At 46.3% G+C, this 14,792-nt stretch overlaps 4 protein-coding genes across 8 annotated transcripts; 2 read left to right on the top strand and 2 right to left on the bottom strand.

Annotated features, from left to right (window-relative positions):
• Nucleotides 1–170: 170 nt before the first annotated feature.
• On the top strand, nucleotides 171–7,815 carry LOC111071581 (protein SCAI). 5 transcript variants are annotated; one of them, XM_022363000.2, is made up of 9 exons: nucleotides 171–924; nucleotides 4,551–4,697; nucleotides 4,763–4,945; nucleotides 5,012–5,242; nucleotides 5,296–5,427; nucleotides 6,139–6,599; nucleotides 6,671–6,925; nucleotides 6,987–7,190; nucleotides 7,253–7,815. In XM_022363000.2, exons 2-9 carry the CDS (start codon nucleotides 4,600–4,602, stop codon nucleotides 7,495–7,497), a joined length of 1,809 nt encoding a protein of 602 aa, XP_022218692.1. In that variant the 5' UTR covers nucleotides 171–924; nucleotides 4,551–4,599; the 3' UTR covers nucleotides 7,498–7,815. The 5 variants fall into 5 exon arrangements, with proteins under 5 accessions (XP_022218692.1, XP_022218695.1, XP_022218693.1 ...); XM_022363003.2 differs by having other exon boundaries at nucleotides 4,548–4,697; nucleotides 5,305–5,427; nucleotides 6,154–6,599; XM_022363001.2 differs by having other exon boundaries at nucleotides 4,548–4,697; nucleotides 5,305–5,427.
• Nucleotides 7,816–9,098: 1,283 nt separating this feature from the next.
• Nucleotides 9,099–10,056, bottom strand: LOC111071587 (chymotrypsin-2). Its single transcript, XM_022363010.2, has 2 exons — nucleotides 9,792–10,056; nucleotides 9,099–9,727 (listed from the first exon to the last, which is right to left on the bottom strand). The coding sequence occupies exons 1-2, from the start codon at nucleotides 10,031–10,033 to the stop codon at nucleotides 9,160–9,162; spliced, it is 810 nt and encodes a 269-aa protein (XP_022218702.2). The 5' UTR covers nucleotides 10,034–10,056; the 3' UTR covers nucleotides 9,099–9,159.
• Nucleotides 10,057–10,158: 102 nt separating this feature from the next.
• On the bottom strand, nucleotides 10,159–11,643 carry LOC111071585 (galactose mutarotase). The gene has a single exon (XM_022363008.2). The coding sequence runs from the start codon at nucleotides 11,363–11,365 to the stop codon at nucleotides 10,265–10,267; it is 1,101 nt and encodes a 366-aa protein (XP_022218700.2). The 5' UTR covers nucleotides 11,366–11,643; the 3' UTR covers nucleotides 10,159–10,264.
• Nucleotides 11,644–11,882: 239 nt separating this feature from the next.
• LOC111071588 (transmembrane emp24 domain-containing protein B) lies at nucleotides 11,883–13,291 on the top strand. The gene is made up of 5 exons (XM_022363011.2): nucleotides 11,883–12,152; nucleotides 12,237–12,314; nucleotides 12,370–12,633; nucleotides 12,705–12,872; nucleotides 12,938–13,291. Exons 1-5 carry the CDS (start codon nucleotides 11,988–11,990, stop codon nucleotides 12,992–12,994), a joined length of 732 nt encoding a protein of 243 aa, XP_022218703.2. The 5' UTR covers nucleotides 11,883–11,987; the 3' UTR covers nucleotides 12,995–13,291.
• The last annotated feature ends 1,501 nt before the right edge of the window (nucleotides 13,292–14,792 follow it).

Below are 14,792 nucleotides of genomic sequence, written 5' to 3'. Positions count from 1 at the left end.
TTGAATTTCATTATCCCCCCTAACGGTTACTCTCCACTCCGAGTCAGCTGTTTTGGGCTGCGGAGAGTTTCAGTGTTCAACCCCCGAAGAGCACGGAGAACTGTCAGAAAACGCCGCCTGGCGGCTGGCACTGGCACCTGGCGAGCTGTCAGAGTCACAAAAAAATCAATACCAACCCCCAACCCTCCTCGTTAAAAATGTAAATGCGAAAAAATTCAATACTGTGCAGCCATACGCGACGGTCGCAGCGTTTCACCATTCACATACTCTCTGCCCCCCACACGCACGGCACCGCAATCCAGGAAAAACGCCCGAAATTGTCCAAAGTTCGAAACGGTAACTCTGAAGCTGCCCCAATCCCTGGCTGTGTTCCCACACATTCGAGCCCTCACTCGCCAGTGCCACCAGAGGCCAGTAAAATCTTGCAAGCCGGCAAAAAAAAAAATACAAAAAAAAAGATAATCGCGAACGGAACGGCAAATAAATTGTGTGAAAAGTGAGAGAAAAGTGCACCAGCTCCAGCAACATTCAATTGCATTCATCATCTGTCCAAACATACCGCATACATATGTCAAGTACTGGGCGCCAGGCACAAAGCTAGAAGACGGCGTCGTCAGCGGGAGCGCCACCAGAAGCAGCAGCAGCGGCAACATACGCTAATTTGATTGCTCGACGGCGGCTGCGGCAGCAACGACGTCGTCGGCGGTGGTCACGGTGACGACAACGACACCAATAGCAACAGCAACAATAAGCTGCAAAAACGGCTTTAAAGGCGGTTCTGGTGTCGGCTTCGGCGTCCTGCCAGAGGCTGTGACGGAGGAGACCACCGCTCCTCCACCTCCTCCCCCTCCTCCACCTCTTGCTGCTGCTGTTGTTGCTGCTATTGTGGCTATTGGTGGCGGCAGCAGGTACAACAATGATAAGGTAAGATTGACACACGGATTTGTTGCATACCACAGGGCGCTGCATAGCGCAACGGAGATGCAATTCGATAAATTGCCAATTAAATGTAAAATTCAAATGGCCCTCCAGCAATAGTCAAACATCTCAAAATAGAAAGGGTCCAAAAGTAGTGAAATGTCCAAAGGCTACGGAAAAAGTTCTCCGCGCGGCCACTCCACATCCGGTTTGCTGGCAGTAGGCAGCAGGCAGCAGGCATCAGGCAGCAGCAGCCTGGGGACAAAGTTTTGTGTGCACTTTTGTGGAGCTACTTTCAGATGTCTGCCCAGAGATATGAGAAGTGTAACTTTCGGACCGACTGTCTGTCCGTATCATTAGGCTAAAGTTGGGCCACTCAAGCAGTTGGTTTTTATATATATTTGCAACTAGTTTTTTTTTTCCGCGCTGCCATTAATTATGAAGGCTGAACTATGCCAAAGTTTTTGCAGATTCCCGCCAGAGTGTCCTTTGTGCTGCTCAATTGTTAAACCAAAATTCATAAGTCCTAATGACTGGTGGGGCGTGCAAGGCAAGCCAGAGAGCATTGCATTACAAGGGCTGGGCGGGCGAGGGGGTTTGGAGTAGCGTAAGGCGTCTGTGGGGCAGACAACTTCAAGTTTGCTGCGGATGCGGACGTAGCATGTACGACAACATCATTATCAGCGTTGCCAGCGTCAAAATGCCATTAAATGTGTAGCCTACAATGCCTTTGAAGGATTACACACCCACCAGAGGAGTTTACCCTCTCTCCTCGTCTCTCTCTCCACGTCTCTCTTTTGCCTTTGGTCTTTCCCTGTCGCTCCTACTGCAACTGCATGCTTGTTTACTCACACACACACACACACACACACATACTCGAACTCTCATCGGCCAGAAGAAGAAAGAAAAGAAAGGAATTTTAGCTACGCGGAGTCGAAGTGGTTAATACCCTTGGAAGTCTATGATTCTGATGATTTTGATGAGACTTTTTGACTTATCATTTCTATAAAAACAAATTTTAACATACTGATTCCATCTTTGCGGTTTAACTTAAATATTTTTTCTGTGTGTAAGTTACGGCTGATATGTATATAAATAGCTCAAAAACCCTCCTCTCTGCTTTGCAACCTTCGAGTAAAACCATAATACCCGCCCCTTAAAGGGTGTGCAAAAAGAGAAACGGGCAAAAAAATGTGCAGCACAGAGAGAACGCGGAGTAGCAGCGAATAGTTGTTGGTATTGTTGCTCCAGGAGTGCTGGCGGGCATTGAAAAACCTACACACACACATAAACAGAAGCACGCACGCACACTCACACTCACTCACTCAAATAGATGGAAGGACCTCCGCCTGGTAGTCAGTCAAAAGCCTGCTCTCCCGCTCTGCCGATCCTTCCCCCTCCGTCTGGCGCCAAAGTGCGTTGCACACTCCGTTCCTTTTATTTAGTATTTTTTTGTTGTTGTTGCACGCTTTGTTTGACTAGGATTGGGATTTTCCCCAACAGCAGTTGTACTCGCTCTCGTAGCTGTTGCTGTTGTTGCACATATTGTCACACAAGCAGCAGGAGAGGAGAGCGCTAAAAAGGAGAAAAAACTTTGCCACGTTAACTGCTGACTGACTGAACAGGCGACAAAAGTGTCCATGGCATACATTTTTTCATCAGCTATATCAAAGCTTAAATTAATTAAACATATTATGGGAGTGTGCCTACAAATTTTTTACTTGAAACTGCCATTCCATATATATCCGATTATACCTTGAAATGCCCCACAAAAATGTATGCGACACATTTGCTGGCTGTGCGACAGTGAACATCCCAGCGTTGCCCTGCACTAACTGTAAATGTGTGCTTAGAAGACAGAGAGAGAGATAGAGAGAGAGCGAGGAGGAGACACAGGCACAGGCCAGGACAGTAGGGTCAGGATCGGGTGGGGTGTTAATGAGCAACATCGCAGTGGCAACGACTTTGCTTAGTATTTGTGTTTCTTCATTTCCGGTTTCCACATGTTGACATGCTGATGATGTTGGTTAAGTTTGCTGCTGGATGATGATGAAGTCAGCAGGAGCAAAGGGGCAGCAGGAGCATCCACCAGTGGCAGTGGCAGCCATGAGGTCTGTCATTCAGTGAGTGAGTGGGCTTGCGGCTGGCCCCGCCAGTCAGGACCTTTTTGATTGTGTCTGCTCCACTCTACGTCACTGTGCTCTCGTTCTCTACTTCACTCTCATCCTGTTTGTTAATGCTGCGTATGCGTAGTTTTCATATTATGTCACTTTAATGCGCTAAATGAAAACTTAATTTGATTAGGGGGCGCCATAAATATCAGCGTGTGTGCACACATTAGAGTGTGTCCTGTCGCCCAATTGACTTGTTGGTCGACCCCTAACAGACAGAGGTGACGCATATTTGACGCAGCTTCCGTTGTCCCTGAACAAACACACAAAAACTAAGCTACATTTACATCATCTCCCGGCTCATCTCCAGGCCCATCTCCAGCCCCATCTCCTGGCCCATCTTCAGTACCCATTTCGGGCTACTGGCTGCTGGCAATATGATGAGCTCATATTGAAAGTTTTTGTGCTCCATGGGGCGACCTAGTTTTTGGCCAAAGCCAAATCAATGTGGCCGCTGCGGCGCCATTTGCACTGCCGACCCTTTTGTGCATTTGCTCAGCTCCACTCTTCTTTGGCCCTGTTGTCTGTTCGGCATTTTCCTGGTGCTGATTCTGGTACGGGTTCCCGGTCGGTCGGCCCTCTTGTGTTTTTTGTTCAAACAATTTCGTCCCGGTCGCCTGGTTGGGCGTTATTAATTGAGCTTTTGATGCATAGCTGCCCCTCCGCCCACTCCGCCAGAATAACGATTGTCTCATCCCATTGCCCCATTTCATCTTCATCCGCTTCCATGCCATCTCATCCATCTGTTCGTGTGCACTTAAAAGGCATCGTAATTGTTTTTACCAAATTGAAATTTTAATTGAATTCGTATTGGTGTCGTATCGTGCCGGTCCGGTCATTCATGAATCTATGAATCCATGAATTCGGTAAACGGCTATAGTTCGAGTGCACTTCGTCCATACAAATAAATGTTTGACTGTAAATCGTAACCATTTGCCGTTTGTCTTTCGGCTTAGACAAAAGCACCCGGCCCCCAATATTTTGCGATATTTTCTGCCTGATTTATGGCACATAAAAATTAAAAATTTAATATGCATTGGTTTTTGGGTGGGCCGGTAAAGAACGGGGGGAAAAAAAAGCCGCATAGGCATTTCATTTCATTGCATGCAAAGCATCATTGACAGCATCATCATCATTATCATTATCCACGTCAACAATGGTTGAATGAGCGGCTGAATGAATCTCAAGTGGGTAGTCATCTATGCCACGTAGCGAGGGGCGATAGATACATAGATAGATGGATAGATACATACATCGTAGCGAGCGGAATCTCATGATTCAGTTTGTTTATTTTGTGGGATAGTTTTTGTGTGAGTCTGCCTATAGAATCTCTATCTCCATCATCTCTGCTCATTTAGTATGCCAAGTGCTGCGGGCTGTGAGGGGCAGAACTCGTTGCACTTTTGATTAATACTCAGCCCAACGCTTGCATTTTTTGTTTGTTTTTTTTTTTTGCAGCAGAACCGATTCACAGACATAACACATTGCGGTGGAGGTTGAGAAGAACGGCATGGTGAAAATGGAGTCCACGGAAGAACAGGATCGAAAGCTAGTCTTGGAGTTTTGCCATTTGCTAGAGAAATCCAAGCAGCTCTTCAATGGGCTCAGGTGAGTGTAATGGCACCATCCTCGTTGCATACAAAATGCTATATAAATATAAATATTATCTTTAGGGATCTGCCGCAATATGGTCATCGGCAGTGGCAAGCGTATTTCGGACGCACCTTCGATGTGTATACGAAATTGTGGAAATTCCAGCAGCAACATCGCATGGTGCTCGACTCCAAGTACGGACTGAAACGCTGGCAGATTGGCGAGATAGCAAGCAAAATTGGCCAGCTCTATTATCACTATTAGTAAGTGATGATCACCCCACCAGCATTCTATTTACTTGGATTAACCTTCTCTTTGCTTATTTGCAGCTTAAGAACCAGCGAAACCAACTACCTGAATGAGGCGTATCAGTTTTATGCGGCAATACGTGGACGGGCGTATTACTCGCGGGCAGCCAAGGAGGATCGGCCGGATCTGATGGTGAAAAAGCTGCGCTACTATGCCCGCTTCATTGTCGTCTGTCTGCTGCTCAAGAAGATGAAGCTGGTGCGGGAGCTGGTCACCGAACTGGAGAAGCAGATACAGGAGTACACCAACACGTAAGACACGTGGCAATATATCTAAATGTGTCGATGCTTTGATTATCCTAAAGTTTTCTCAGCTACGAGCCGGAGGATCATTTGGAATGGTCGCTGGTTTTGGAGGAGATCAAGGGCTTCATCAAGGCGGAGGCAGCCGTTGCCGTACTGCATGCCGATTCCAATCCCATCATATTATCGCACAGGTGAGTCGTTGGCACAATTTGTGCCCATACCGCGTACAAATTGCCCGTGCTTTCGTCGGCGGAGGAGGAGTTTGGACAGCTTCTGGGGTAGCCAAAAGTATATCTATCTATCTGTCAATCAACCAAACTATCTCTATCTATCTGTATGTATCTATAAGTCTACTTTGGGTAGCGCTATATTCTGTTTGCGTAGGTATACAAGTTTTGCTTGAGTTCCGTTGCCGTTGATTATGTTGATTTGTTGTGCTTATCACAGAAGACTTGAAACACCAGAGAAAACACTCACCTTTGTCATTTTGTCACGCACTTTAACCATGATCTCTATCCAACCTAACACCCACACCATCCACTAATCCACACAACACACACACACACACTATAAACCAATGTTGGGCTCTAAAACTGATCCCCTTCTTTGGGGGGGGTGACTTGTTTTATTACCTGATCTCACACACTCGACAGAATATTTACTGCACATTGCTGCAAGAAGAGTGCCACATACACACACACACCCACAAGAATTTATCATTTCATATGTTTGGAAACCCCCCCTCGATCCCTAACACACACACACACACACACAAGTCCCACTTTCTCTCCTTCCGTACCCTTGTCACCTCATTAGTGCGCCACATTCTCAATTCTTCTGTGAAAGCACGGGCCCCCGCCAATCGCTTGTGGACCAGCACAACTACAACGACTTATGTGTAGTGGTTCCGGTTCTAGGTTATCGCCGCTGACAACGCCGCCCTGCGAGCGGTCGCCGCACATGACGCTCAGCCTGCAGGAGATCCTAATTGTGGGCTCTGCCTGTGAGCAGGCCAAGTTCTCGGAGCTCACCATGGACATGTTCCGAATGCTGCAGACGCTGGAGCGAGAGCCAACGGAATCGGCAACGAATCCGCTCAGCATGGCGCATGGCCTGCATGGACACGATGCCAGTCCGGCGGCCAGTCGCATACCACCTTACGGTGTGCCAGGATCCAAGGGTTACCAGGAGAATGGCCGTCATTTTCGAGACAATCCTCACAAGTATCTACTTTATAAGCCTTCGATTAGCCAGCTGATGGTCTTCTTGGCCAGCGGCGTTAGGGAACTGCCACTGGGTGGCGCCTTACTCTTGTACATGTCCGCGGACGGCTGTTTCTCCACCACAAAACATCCCGAAGACTGTAAGTATATATCTCTGGGCAGTATGGCAAACGTGATTCCAAACATAATGAGATCTTTCTTTATTTTCCAGTTGGCTATGAGCTGGGCGGAGTCGCCACCTGCGCCAAGCGGGACAGTGTCGATGGCGGGGGACTGTCGTGCCGCGGCAAATCGTACAAGGAAAACCACTGCCTATATCCGGGTGATCTCTATCCGTTCACACGCCGGCCCATGTTCATTGTCATCGATTCGGACAACTCGTTCGTCTTTCAGCACATACCCCGCTACTTTGGCCAGCCGCTGGTCGTACTCATGTCACCGCAAGATGTACCATCCGCATTTCAAGGTAAGCCTATGCTTTGGATACTCACTATAATAATCACTAATTATTCTTGGATATCTTTCAGCTGATGTCCAGCATCATGGCTCGCTGTTTACGTTGTTCCTGCACTCCCCGCTCACGGCCCTCTGCTACATTTGCAATGTGGGCGATGTGCCCATTCATCATTGGGAACGCTGCCAGACCTATGTGGATCGCTTCATAACGGAGGCCTCGCGCCTGGTCACGCGTTGCCGCATGGATGAGATCGAACAGGGCATAGGCTGTATAGGTAAGGTGTACATTTGAGGAGTAAACCCAATCTAATCTCTTAATATTTGTTTCCCCGCATAGACTCATCGTATGTTCAGTTCTTTGGCGACGATTTTCTGCGCACACTCATCTTACGTTTCGTCTTCTGTGATGTGGTGCTGCGTCTGCATCGTGGATTCCGTGGCCGACACATGCGGCCGCGCTGCGAGCCCCAGCTGCCGGCCAGCGAGCTGCTGGAGCATCCATCGCTATCGCACATTGTCTTTCAGCTGGCCTCGGCTCTCGATGTGCGCGGCCATTTCTCGGAGGGGCCGGAGTGCGACTGATGACTTTTACTGGCCATAGTCATAGTTCTAGTCTTAATTGTCTGCATGCGACAGCAGCTCTACCAGATCCTTTGTTCACACATTTCCGCTTTGATGCATTTGCTGTACAATACTTTTCCGCAAGTTTGGAGCTGGCACGGGATCTGGGCCTGATAGGTAGGGTGGGGGTCTTTTGGGGTTTTTACTCATATATATATATTTCTTTTTTTAATGTGGGGGTTAAGTTTCCTAACTGCTGGCTGCTGTCCACGCAAGGGCGTCGTAATTCATTTAAATAATAATAGTCAAACAAAAACACATAACGACATTACATAATAATACGAGTATGAATATAAATATATATAATATATGCATATAATATACATACATATAAAGTAAAGTAAAGTAAAGTCAAGTACGAGTACGAGTAAATATAATTATAAATAAAGTAATCAAGTAGCTAGTTTTCTTATATAGTGCGTCGCGCAATGGAATGGTCCAATGTTAGTTGCTTAGCATATACATACACATATATGATAAATCTAATGATAACGACACACATATACATACAGTACATGAAATCAATGATATTACAACCGATATCACAGCAGCAGCAGCAACGCAACAGAAACATAAGCAACAACAACAACAACAACCACAAAAACATGTCAAAACGAAAACGAAAAAACAAAACGAAACCTAACAAAACGATAACTGCCAAAAGAAAATTATGGGAGAACTTTTTCCAAAGATGAAATCAAATTTATTTGAAGTGCATGGGCGAGTGCGCGGCACGGGGGCAATTTTTGTATTGAAATTGGATGAACTTTTTTGTATTGGGTCTAGGATCGCCTGATCAGAGAGATATATATATATATATATATATATGTATATGGGATATGTAAACTTTTGTCATACGCAGCGGAAAAAAAAACAACATTTTAGCTTTTATACAAATTAAATAAAAAACACGACACACTATATAAGAAAGGGGAATGCGTTTTTTTATGCATTGCACACGGCGGCGCGCTCATAACAAATTTAAATTAAAATTTATATTTAAAAAATAAACGAAATAACGAAACCAGAATATTATTGTACGTATTGCATATATTGTATGTATGTATTATTATGATTAAAAAAGATGACTGAAAGTTACTGTTTCAACACGAGAAAATAAGGAAATAAGAAAAGCAAACAAAAAAAAAACGAAAAGAAAAGGGAAACCCAAAAACCAAAAGCAAAGTCTAGCAAAAATAATAATTATAAATAACGTTTATACATAAAGCCCTAGATAAGTAAAACTTACCGATACATTTGTGGCACGGCACGTAGTCCTTGAGCCGCAGGATCTCCGCTATGATGGAGTGGCCGCTATGCGACACAATATTCAGCAGACGAATGGAAGAGGTCGGAAGACAACATGCAACCAAAGTCACAAATAACATAATAAAACGAACCGAAAAGTAAACAAAAGAAATGAATACAAAAATGATAACAAATTTAGCAAAGCAAAGCCACAAGAAAATATTATGGAAACGAAACGAAATGAGAGATAAAGAAAAAGGAGAAAGATTGTACGAGTATGGGAGTTTGTATGAGTAATAAGAATAAAGCACACGTTTGAAAAGAGATGCGTATTTTATTGTCACACGATGCCTAGTGCTCGGGAGCCAAGCCCATTCATTCCAAGCCACCAGTTTGCTCTTTAATCCAACCCAAAAACGAAGAGACACGCGTCAAGACATCTGGCAGTGTCACCTGACACTTGTCATCATAACCGTGCGAGACAATCCCCACCAGCGTTTTAGAGCCATCGTCGAGTACAAGAGGACCGCCAGAGTCGCCGCGACACGGCAGGCCCGCCCTGGAATCAATGCATATAAAGGAGTCCAGCACGAGCTTCCTTCTTTTCCCTTTGAGCTGCTTGTTCCATTGTTTTTCGCATTCCTTGTTGGTGATGATCGGAGCCCTGATGTACTGGAGCACACTGCTGGCCTCCTGCTTGCTAGTCACACCCCAGCCGGATATAATGGCCATTTTGCCAATATAGCTTTCCTTTGGATTGGCCAATCTTGCGGGCTGTATCCGGGCATTGAACTTTAGATCCTTTGGCAGCTTAATCAAGCCAATGTCATTGGCTACAATTTTACGGTTGAACTGCTTATGGACGATGGTTGCGTTCTTGTTGACCACAAATGGTTCACTCTCCTGAACTTCCACACTTCCCACATAGACAGTGACATGATGACTATAAGAGAAGTGAATGCAGGTGAATGGAAGTTTCAAAGCAGATTATGGATAGTTTTGCTTACAGTTCGGAGCTTGGTTCCTGCAGGCAATGGGCTGCTGTGAGTATCCAACTTTTGCTGATAATTGTGCCGCCACACAGATTCGGTCGATTCAGCGAGTCCTCGTAGTAGCAAAGCAGACCCACCTGGTAGGGGAACTGCATATCCCTCGCTACGGTTCCATTCATAATGCGCAGATAGCCCCCATTCTGGCCAAAGACCAGACTTTCCTGGGCCAACAGACAAACTATCAACTGAAGAATCATTTCCACTGGTTTATGGCTTTTACCAGTGATGGGCTGGTCTTTATATATGGCCCACGCTCGAGCTATTGGCTCCACTGATTGCTACCTTTTTATGGCCCCGTACGGCGTGCATAATTCTCGACTGATTTCGTGCTTTCTGTTTATTGGTTATTATTGTTACGTTGTTGGGTTAGTCGGATACATGGCATTTATGGCATATTGGGCTTAGATAAGGAGGAAGTTCGGACGCACTCAGACTGTGTGCGAGACGCCAAACTTGTAGATGACTTCGTGATTGTAGTGCTCGCCAGGGCGCAAGGTCGTCGAAGGGAAGTTGCTGTGATTCACAGAATCGGGAAACTTCTGGGTCTCCAGGCAGAAGGCCCCATGCTTGGCATAGGCAGCTCCACCCTTGCCAGGAATGGCTGGCTCTCCGCGCTCCACATCCGGCATAAAGTTGGACGTATAGAACTGAACGCCTGGCTGATTGCTGACCACCTCCAGCCAGCGTCCACTGGGCGGATGCGTTGCTCTGGCCACATTGGCAAAGGGCTGTGGCGGATCAAACTCCACACAGAAATTGTCATCGTAGCCGCGGGCCGGCTGCAGCTGCTTGAGGCGCTCCCCCAGATTGCTGGGCACGCGCAGATCGAAAGAAGTTCCGTCCACCAGTGTGACCTTGCCGGTGGGTATTGAGTCCTTGTCCGTTTCCGTGATCCCATAGGCATTGATCTCGATGGTGTGCTCGTAGAGACCGTTGGCACCCGCCTTGTGGCCAGCCAGGTTGAAGTACGAGTGATTTGTGAGATTCACGGGCGTGGGCTTGTCGCTCTCCGCCATCATGCGGACATGCAGGCAGTTGTCCTCGCTGAGGGTGAAGCTCACCGTGGCCGTGACCTGGCCGGGATAACCCTCATGTCCATCGGGATTGGTGTGCGAGAGTGTGACGCCGTCTTGGCGCACCGCCACCACGTCCCAGTGGGCCTTGTCGAAGCCCACGAATCCGCCATGCAGCTGGAATTTGTTATCCCGATTCTTGGACACCTCCACAACCTCGCCATCCAGCCTGAAGCGTCCATTGGCCACACGATTGCACACCCGTCCAATGGTGGCCCCAAAGTATGGATTCTTATCGCTCTGATAACCCGCCAGGTCATCAAATCCGAGAGTCACGTCATCCAGCTGGCCGCTGACATCCTCTGTCTTGATGCTGGTAATGGTGGCGCCCAGGGTGATCACCTGGACAGACATGCGATTGCCATTGCTGAGGGTGAAGCGTCGGATGGGCTCCGTTTTCTTGGTGAATGGATTGACTGCGCCAGCGGCAAAAACATCCTCGGTGACGTGAACCATTTCGATCTCGATGCAGCTGCAAAATTAACTAGAGTTCCGAGGGCGCTGGCATTTTTATCTGCCCTACTCAGCGCCGTAGAGGTTAATCGCCAGTTTATATAGTATATGTTCACACACTAAATTATCGCAAAACCGCAACAAAAAAAAAAAACATAAACAATATAACATGTGTGTGTTATCAACAGCTGGAGAGACCTTCGATAAGAGCGATGAACTTTAGCGAGAGCTATGGATATGTATATGCATGCACAGTTTATCCAACAGGAGGTCGGTCGCTCACGATTTTATAGCTAATAATAAAAATTGACTTAAATAATTTAAAAGAATTTTAAAAAAACTACGAGTCTTTTTGTGCGATCTACATTTTTCCGCGATATTTCGATGTATCGATATTTGAAAATTGATATACTCGATATGGCGCAGCTGCCAACTTGCTGCTTTTTTAACCGGGTTGGCAGCGCAACAGGTAGGTTGTTTATTACATTTTTAAATGTTTATTTAGCAAATAGAAAGCTAACCGGCACAAATTCCTACTCTCTGGTTCGGTAGTTCGGCAGCAAGTGGCAAGAAAAACGCAATTTAGAGGCCATACCCATCGCTTCATACACGAAGCTACGTTGAGATGAACAAATCCAAAATGCGATTGACGTGGCAGCGAGAGCAGATTAATAATCTATTACTGACATTTGCTCTGATTTGTTGTTGCTGCTTGATCAACGTTGCCACAGCGCAAGAGGCGCAACAGCCATGGTATGAGAATCTGCCAGCAGTGGCTATGGATTACAAGGTGAGATGAGAGCAGCACGCAGCATCCACACGCCATACGGAGTCTGAACAGCTGAAGATTATTTTATTGTTTTATCCATTGCAGGTCCATATAGACGCTGGAAAGGAAGATTGCTATCACCAGTACGTGCAGGCGGGAGCCACATTCTACGTTTCCTTCAGTGTAAGTCCATGGAGAGATAATACTACTCTTTGATATTAACAATTCTGCTGCCCAGGTGGTGCGTGGCGGCGATGGCATGGCCGGTTTCGCTGTTCGCAATCCAGCCAATGAGGTGGTGAAGCCCTACCAGTGGCAGGCCACGGCGGACTACACCGATCAGGTGTCGCCCGGCGGCTACTATTCCGTCTGCATAGACAACCAGTTCTCGCGGTTCGCTGGCAAGCTGGTAAACATTTACATCACGGTGGTGAAGTACGACGCCTGGGACAAGTACGCCAAAGAGATTGAGCAGCTGCAGCTGAACATGCAAAACTTTACAGTAAGCGGAAACTGGTTTTGCTTTTTCTGGGCCCCACCCAAAAACTGAATCTGATCTATTTTGTACTTTAGGCGACCATCGGTACTGTGGAGCGCAACATCAACGACATGATGGGCTATCAGGCGCATAGCAGGCATCGTGAGGCCCGCGACTATGCTCTGCTTTTGGATAATAACTCCTACATACAGACTTTCTCGCTAAGTCAAATTGTGGTCATATTGATCACATGCTCCATACAGGTGGGTTGGGTTGTTTACTCAACTATGTGGTTTTAATTCTTCATAATTTCACTCCCCTTTTTCAGGTGTTCTTTGTGCGCAAACTGTTTGATGTGAAATCGAATTCAAAGAGTCGCATTTAGAGATTTACGGATATGCCGCACAAGGACTTACTAATTTCTTTTTATACCTTCCTTCCCATCCGCACATTTCCAATACATTCATTCAACCGAATGAAGGCTGAATTCCCTTCGCATTTTTGTAATTAATTTTATCACTGGCTAAACAGAACAAGTGCAAACTATGCAGACATATGTATGTATATATATGAAACTACTTATTATGTGTCTTGCGAGTTACATATATACAACAAAAACTTATTGTGATAAGTGTAAATGAGTGTGTGTTTTGTTCAATCAAAATATTGAATAATTTTGTACTTAATGTTGAGTTTTATTTGCGGGGAAGTTTATTATCATCCAAGTTGTATTTGATTTGGCAAAAGCTATGGGAGCTTAGAAGGATGTGCCAGTACAGGAAGCTCTGCACGGACTTTTGAAAGCTTCACTGACCGTTACTTTTCCAATTCATTTAAAAGCTTTCATCATTTTTCAAGAACTTCAAGAAGATTTTAAGAAAATTCTTTAAATCAAGTGCGGTCTGGTGTTTCATAGCATCCAGCTTTGCGTTTAAAATCATTTAGCTCCGAGTTTAATGGCATACATCAATGAATTTCATGGCATCCACCTTTGACTTTATTGTCATCTTTCTTTGAGTTTAATAGCAGGCAGGTTTGCATTTCATAGCATCTACCCTTAAATATCATAGCCTAAGTCTCAGTATTTATGGAAGTGATAAAAAGTGAAAGTTACACCAAGTCTTGGCTCGACTTTCTTTTTTAACACATTTGGCCCTGCTTCGGCGCTCATTAACTGATTCTACGATTTGAAGATATTTTTCGTCTGCCGCTACCCTAATTATGAGATGGAAAATGAATCAGCACCCCACCCCAATCCATGTCATATGCTGGCTTATCACAAATTATCCCCGCCTCGACACAGTACCTTAAATCATGTGTCACCGTTCTGGGCGCTTATCTATAAGTCATTTAATACATGTGGCACATACGGATATACGTGCAAGCCAGTGTATGTGTGTGTGTGTGTGGGGGCATGCGGCTTGTTAATTATATCCTTTTTGGCAGGGCGCATCTCGAGATCTTGGGGCGTATTTTGTGGCCACTTGGGACTGAAATTAAAATGGTATTATGTGTGCGGCGAGGAGAGCTCATCGCCAGAGCTGGGCCTTGCCTTAAAATCCTTGCAAAACTAAGAGCCTAATGCCCTCACACACTAGCATACATACCAAGCACACACACATAGATAAGAGTAGCGTGTGTTAGTGCTGGCTCTTTAACTGTTTTAAACGCCATTGTTAAAATATTGCTCATACGCACTTCCGCCCAAAATGGGGTCTCTTCGCCAGCACTAATGATGCCCGCCGCCTGCTGCCACAGTGCTGCTGCCCAAGAACATAGAGAAGAGCACTGCCATGGAGCAGCAGGAGCATCCACGGCGGCACAGTTTTGGCTCCGCCCACCTCGCAGCAGCAGCAGCAGCAGCAGCAGTGGAAGCAGAGACAGTAGCAGAAGCAGCAGCCGATGACAGCGCCAGATAAAAGGGCAAAGCAGGAGTGCGGAGCGCGCCTGCGCATCAACCACCGCAATAACGGACGATGGGGTGACATCCTTGCTGGCAGCGTCGCGGTTGCTGATTACACACAGCTCCAAAATATAATAATGATTGTGGGAGGAGTGTGCCTCTGTCTCTGTTCCCCTGTCCTCTGTCCGTGTCGCCATCTTTGAACGTTCCAGCGCTGGTTTCGGACGGGATGATCTGGCCGAAGACCGGGCCACATTAACTTCGAGTGCGCGTTACCGTG

The sequence above is a fragment of the Drosophila obscura genome, unplaced genomic scaffold (assembly GCF_018151105.1).
Source record: "Drosophila obscura isolate BZ-5 IFL unplaced genomic scaffold, ASM1815110v1 contig_1, whole genome shotgun sequence".
Taxonomy (NCBI): Eukaryota; Metazoa; Arthropoda; class Insecta; order Diptera; family Drosophilidae; genus Drosophila; species Drosophila obscura.
This window is presented reverse-complemented; position numbering and strand designations above follow the sequence as displayed.

Coding starts and splice junctions, on each gene's coding strand:
- LOC111071588 (XM_022363011.2), top strand. CDS start 11,988: ATGAACAAATCCAAAATGCGATTGACGTGGCAGCGAGAGCAGATTAAT. Junction 12,153..12,236: donor CAGTGGCTATGGATTACAAG/GTGAGATGAGAG, acceptor TATCCATTGCAG/GTCCATATAGACGCTGGAAA. Junction 12,873..12,937: donor TGATCACATGCTCCATACAG/GTGGGTTGGGTT, acceptor CCCCTTTTTCAG/GTGTTCTTTGTGCGCAAACT.
- LOC111071587 (XM_022363010.2), bottom strand. CDS start 10,033: ATGATTCTTCAGTTGATAGTTTGTCTGTTGGCCCAGGAAAGTCTGGTC. Junction 9,728..9,791: donor CAGGAACCAAGCTCCGAACT/GTAAGCAAAACT, acceptor CTTCTCTTATAG/TCATCATGTCACTGTCTATG.
- LOC111071585 (XM_022363008.2), bottom strand. CDS start 11,365: ATGGTTCACGTCACCGAGGATGTTTTTGCCGCTGGCGCAGTCAATCCA.
- LOC111071581 (XM_022363000.2), top strand. CDS start 4,600: ATGGTGAAAATGGAGTCCACGGAAGAACAGGATCGAAAGCTAGTCTTG. Junction 4,946..5,011: donor CAGCTCTATTATCACTATTA/GTAAGTGATGAT, acceptor GCTTATTTGCAG/CTTAAGAACCAGCGAAACCA. Junction 5,428..6,138: donor CCCATCATATTATCGCACAG/GTGAGTCGTTGG, acceptor ACTTATGTGTAG/TGGTTCCGGTTCTAGGTTAT.